At 44.6% G+C, this 6,000-nt stretch overlaps 1 protein-coding gene across 1 annotated transcript in view; it reads right to left on the reverse strand.

Annotated features, from left to right (window-relative positions):
- Window positions 1–6,000, reverse strand: part of LOC109856623 — a 285,949-nt gene that overhangs the window by 47,560 nt on the left and 232,389 nt on the right. The window contains exons 8-9 of the mRNA XM_020432093.1: window positions 879–1,173; window positions 250–395 (exon numbers count right to left, since the gene is read on the reverse strand). Coding sequence (XP_020287682.1) covers window positions 250–395; window positions 879–1,173 — 441 coding nt within the window. The remainder of the gene's footprint in view (window positions 1–249; window positions 396–878; window positions 1,174–6,000) is intronic.

Genomic DNA, 6,000 nt, shown 5'->3' on the forward strand with positions numbered 1-6,000 from the left:
ATTAAAAACGACACGGCCGCGTGTTATTTTCCACGTCAAGGCAATTTCGACGTGAGATTGCAATATAGCTTTATGTTGAAAAAACAAAAAAAAAGGCACTGTGACGTAATAATAGGCGGCGGCAACGCCGCAGCCTTGTTCGCGAGGACACATTGCGAAAATGGAAAGACGCAGACCGCACACACAGAGTGAAAAAGAAAAAAAAAACAAAAAAACAAAAACAAAAAAAAAAGAGAGGATTGTACTCACTGACTAAGGTGAGGTAGGGCGTACTGTGCTGCAGAAAATGGGGCGGGTTGCATACTTCTTCCGGTCTAGATATCGCACTTCCCGTTTGCAGCTCGATCACGTGGCCGTCTCTCCGGTAGAATGTCATGCACATAAAACCGCTCCGGCTGGAAAAAGAAGGGCGCGAGAATCCATAAAAGGCGCTGTGTACTGTCGGGTGGTGAGAGGGAGGGGGAGGGGGGAGGGCGACATACGCCGTCGCGCTTTAATCGCGCTCGTTCACCGTATCCGAAAAGATAAGCGAGAATTACGGGAAAATATCGCCGTTGAAATATCGTAAGTGCGAATTGATCTTTCTCACTTTTTCTTTTCGGCGCACCTTTTCTTATTTCACGACGAACACACACACACACACACACACAGTTGGGGGTGCGCGCGCTTCTCACGGCGTATATATTTTTCCAACTTATAGAGATCCAACAAACAGAGATTCGCGAACAACTTGTAAAAATAAATAACTTGTAAAAATTTTTTTCGAGAGAGACAAACTCCGTTAATTGTTCTAAATTTTTACATAAATTTTAATTAATCAAAATATAAGAAAAAAACGTTCAGAAACAAAAACAAAAAAAAACGCGAGACGATCCTACCATCCGACGGTGAAATGCGCGATCAGCATTGTCATCGTCTGCGCGCTGTTCGACTGCTTTATGCTGTTGCAGAGGATCTTCACGTCCTGATCCTCCGATCCGACTATGTGTTGCAAATCCATGGGTCCGTTCTCGAAGTCTGATGACGATGTCGCGTTAGGTCTGGCTACGTGCAGAGAGGCGTTTCGCGGATGAAACGTGTAGGATTTGCTGAGGTCCAGAGTGTGCCAGGTTAGTCCGATGCTCGAGTGTCCGGTTAGCCAATTTGGAAAGCGACACATACCCGGCTCGGACACTGAAATCAGAAACGTCATATCCAGGCGATTCAACGCGCTTTTGCATCCAAAAAAAAAAAAAGAAAAAAAAAACGTTCGTCGTGTCGCTGGTTACATTACACAGGAATTTTGTAGCCTTCTTGAACAGAGAGCTCTCAGGATGCTCCCCTTGCTCTTGTGCAAAATATTTTTTATCATTTTTTTTTTTTTTTAGCAAAATGTAAATAACAAACAGAAAGAGAATTGATACGCGTGTTAGATTGTTCGGAAAGTTTTTCTAACTTACAAGCTTGTTGTTTAAATCTTTTTGTCTTTGTTCAGTAATAATAAGTATGCGCTATTTTTTTTTTTTTTTTTTTATGACCCCGCGTATATATAGCGGGTTGTTTTCAATTAACCCTCTATGGGCCCGTGTAACTTTCAAGTCACAAGCTAATATATCCACATTTTACCAAATAGTTTTAGTGTTTTTGCCTCCTGAAATAACCAATAACAATATTGATGACGGTTGGCAGCACCATCAACCTGAAGTGTCAAAACAAATACCCTGCAAGTTATATTTAAGAAAAAAAATTCGGCCCCATAGAGGGTTATAACGTTTTGATTTCGTTTCGTTCTTCAACGAAACGGAACGGCCGCTACGAACGTGCCACCAACCGAATAAGTCCTCAAATAAAATTTCCAAATCGATCCGTTCCGATGATCGAAGCGCGTTTTGCAAAGAAAGAAAAAGAAAGAAAAAAGATTCGTCTCTATACACTCACATGTGCAAATTTCTCAGAGGCTACGGAAAAACCGCAATTAGATTTTCTCCGTTAGATCGGTCTCTACACGACCGACGAGCTCCGCGCGCGCGCGCGTTTCCTCGTTAACCGGAGAAATTCTATCGGGTCAAAGGCGGGAATCCTCTCCTCGCGCGCACGGCTATCGTAAAACGAACGATTCTCCAGGCGACCGTTGCGCGTCCCGTCGCGTATATACGAACTCGTCGCCCGTAAAAGGCCGCAGGATCGACGACGACGACGACGGTCGGGGGTTGCACTGGTGGGGCTGCACATATCGAATCCAGGCCGGCCGATGCGGCACTGTCAAAAATTCCGCAGACTCCACGGTATTTTGCCGTAAAGTCCTCCGCGTCGCGGAATGACGGTCGATAAACCCCGACAGTCGACGTCGCTCGTTGCTCGTCTCTAGCGTCGATAGCGAAACAGAATCGTTCCCGGTTATCGCGCGGTCCACCGGCTACGCCTATCCAACCGCTCTCCATCCTCCCTTCTCTTCCGTTTCGCTTTCATCCCCCGCACCCGAAGCCCCCCCCCCCCCGATTCGCCCTCCCGGGTCCTGTACATTCGCCGGCGTTCCACTTCCGGTCGCGGGGATTGTAAAATCGGGGCGTCAGAAGAGCGTCGCTTCGATCCGCGGTCGAGTGGTCCGTGGCACAGGAAGGGCACAGGTCGAGGGCGGAAGGTCGGCCGAGTGGGTTAACGGAACGCGCTTCGTTCGGTCGGTTTTATGGCACATAAAGGCATTGTTGCACGCAGCGCGGCAAAGAATGGAAATAATTCAACGACCCCCGTTACGACGAGTTCACTTGCGACGCGTCCGCGATCAAAATACAGATCTCGCGATCAGCAAAGTCGTGTAGTTTTTTTTTTTTAAAACAACATTGAAGTTAATGATTTCGTTCGCTTACAATTTGTTCCTTCGTTTGCAAGAGGGATTGCAAAACGCATATTAACAAGCAACGACGCGCGTCGTGATAAAACTCGTCGGTGATTCGTGAATTTTCGGTTATTTATTTCTTCGTCTTTCGGATTAATTTTCATTAAACTTTGCATTTTTTTTTAAACAAAATTTTATATAATTTATTACACACAAAGCTTTATATATAAAAAATATTATCTATGAAATCCTCCAGCAATACGTATGCATGTAACATGTGGAATTTTCGAATTGCAGATAGCGTAAAAAAAAAAGAAATAAATAAATAAACAAAAAAACGGTACCGTCGCGCAGTGTTGCGTGAACCAGTGACCTATATCGCACGCCTCAACGAATTGCATCACATTTAAATTTCCATCGACTAATTTATATTACAAACATAAATGATCATCTCTTCGTTCTTTTTGCACACATATATTACGCAACGCAACGCGACGCGAAAAACGTACTGTTCCATATTATCATTTTGTTTTTTATTTTTTTTTTTATTTTTTCGACTTTTACAACGTACGTTGCAGTTTTGTTTTTTTTTTCTGATGACCTCGATCATTTCTATTTGCTTTTGGTTTCTCTATACTTTTTTTGAATTTTTTCGACAAAATTGATAAAAACAACGGCGACGTCCATCTAGTTTTCATACTGCGCGTGTGTGTATTCATCGTGTCATCAATCGATGATTTTAAAGTTCAGAGATTTAAAGCCCCTCACGGGCAGTTGGCAGCGTTAACATTGTCGATATTTAATGATGTTTTTCCAGAAAATTAAGTTTCTGGAAATTGGCACTGAAATGACGTTAGCGTGGAAGCTTTGCCCGCACACGCACACGCGCGCGCGCGCGCGCGCATGCGTACGCACACGCATTGCTGAATGAATTTAACTGCTCCGAATCGAAGGACGTGCAATTTTGAGCGAATTACAAGTAATTGTAATGCAGATAAAGCGACGGTAATTCGCTCGGAATACGCGTGATGTCACGATTATGAATTTATATAGGAATTAATAATTGAGTAGTTGTATGCGTACGCACGTGCGAGGAATTATGTCGATTTCGACATGCGCGCATATTACACATTTATGCTGTTACCGGCGCGTCTGACAAACGTTCGACGTTTATATATTATCCAACAATATTCTTTTGTAAATGCAAAACCGAATTGGGTTAAAGCAATTCGACTGCGTTGCGAGATAATCCGAAATAGAGCCGACGAACGAAATGCATAAATTGCATAATCGTAAAACTCGGAATCGGATGTACTTGCGATAATAACACGTGTTCTTCGATATCGCGCGCGTTTTCCCCCCGCAACATTTTTATCCTTTCGACATTTACATCTCTCGTCGCGCGACTCACGTGTCGCGTATCTATTTTTATATCCTTTCTTTCACAGGCAACGGGAATTTTATTTGCTCAATATAATCTTTTCTTTGACGACTTTAATCGTTCGAATCTATTTAAAAACCGCGGCAGGAATTCAATGTGTGTGCAATTTGTCTTTTGCCGCTTCGATATATTTAACGATACTCGCAAAATTGCGCAATTATTTGATCCGATGTATAAATTATAAATCGATACGTTGCAGAAACAATCTAATTCGCTAATTCGTCAAGAATTCATCAGTAAGAACGTGAGACATAAATTTATTTTCGCTGCTTCTCTTTATTTTGTCACCGTTTCAAAAATTCGATGCAATTTCTCCCCCCCTCCCCCCCGTTCATAAACGTTCGGAATAATGTTGTTCTCGAAATTTTACGATCCAGTAATTGGCGCAATTTGTTCTTCCGCGCGTTCGCCTAACTACTTGACTCTCCCTCCCGCAAACTCCTCCCGCGCGCTCGGCGGAGCGAGAGTATCTCGGACGCAGAGTCTTGCAGTTTTCCCGAGATATTTACTCTAGCGAAGTAGATGCCGAGCTAATTGAACAAACTTCGGATCCCCCCTCCCCCCTCCCGACCAAGGCTGCGGACGCGGTTAATAGGGGCTCGCGCGAGTATCGGAGAAGATGAGGGCGAGAGATACTTGCGCGAACCGGTCGAAGTAGGACAAAAGACGAGGCCAAGCCTTCCGCGGAGGGGCAATATGGCAAGAGGCGAGAAAGGTTCAATGTTAATCCATTTTTCCGCGTCCCTTCGCTCGGCTGCCCTTCCGCCCTTTATACTTGGCGCTTTTTCCTTAGACGCGGATCGTAATATTAACGACGGCGAAGCTTGCGCGAGCATCTCTCTCTCTCTCCCCCTTTCTCCTCCCTCCCTCTCCTCTCACGAGGAGAAGAAGGCTTGTCTCCTACCTCCGTTTTCTTCGCGCCTTTCTTTTTTCTCACTGCCACCGCTACCTCTCCTCTCTCTGGCTTTCTCCCGGGGCTCTCGTTTTCTCTTCCTCGTCGTCGTCGTTTCTTCGACGTGAGTTTTATGCGCGTGTCGGTGACTCCCACTCGACTTAAAACGATTTCCTGAAGAAAGTGGCAATTGGAGAGGCGCGCGATGAGCGCTGCAAAGAGGCGGAGATGCGCCGGAGATGGTGTGCAAGGAGGATCGTGAAAATCCAGCGGAGTGAAATCCGTTAACGAAGTTTGTCGTGAGACTGTGCGGAGCGCGAGATACGGGTTTGCAAACTCGAAAGACGCGCGACGGTGAAAGAGAGAGAGAGAGAGAGAGAGAGAGAAAAAAGAGAAACGTCAAGCGGATGGATCGGTTAGGAAAGAGAGAGAGAGAGAGAGAGGACGCGGAAAAGTCGTGTAAATATTCTCTTCTTATATTCGCGACGCGAAGCCGGACACGTGTGTTGACACGTTCGATTAACGTGCGCCTGCGAGAGAGAGAGAGAGAAAGCGCAGTTTTTTTTTTTGTTTCACCTTGCGCGAAAAACAATTCGACGAAGACAGACCGAAGGCGGTTTCGCAATTTATCATTGAGGCTCGAACTTTATCGTCGCCCGGGACACTCTATTATCACGTCACGCGAGAGCTTTCTCATGCAAATAAAAACATTAGGAAGAATGTTACCATCAATCTCCCTCAATTTATTATTCCCATTCTTTTCAGTTTATTCGTGTAGATGTTCAGGTTCTGACTTATGTTCTTTTTTTTTTTTATCTTTTTTTTTTTTTTTTTTTTTTTTTTTTTGTTGAG

Source organism: Pseudomyrmex gracilis, unplaced genomic scaffold, assembly GCF_002006095.1.
Source record: "Pseudomyrmex gracilis isolate BER0280 unplaced genomic scaffold, ASM200609v1 scaffold_126, whole genome shotgun sequence".
Lineage (NCBI taxonomy): Eukaryota > Metazoa > Arthropoda > Insecta > Hymenoptera > Formicidae > Pseudomyrmex > Pseudomyrmex gracilis.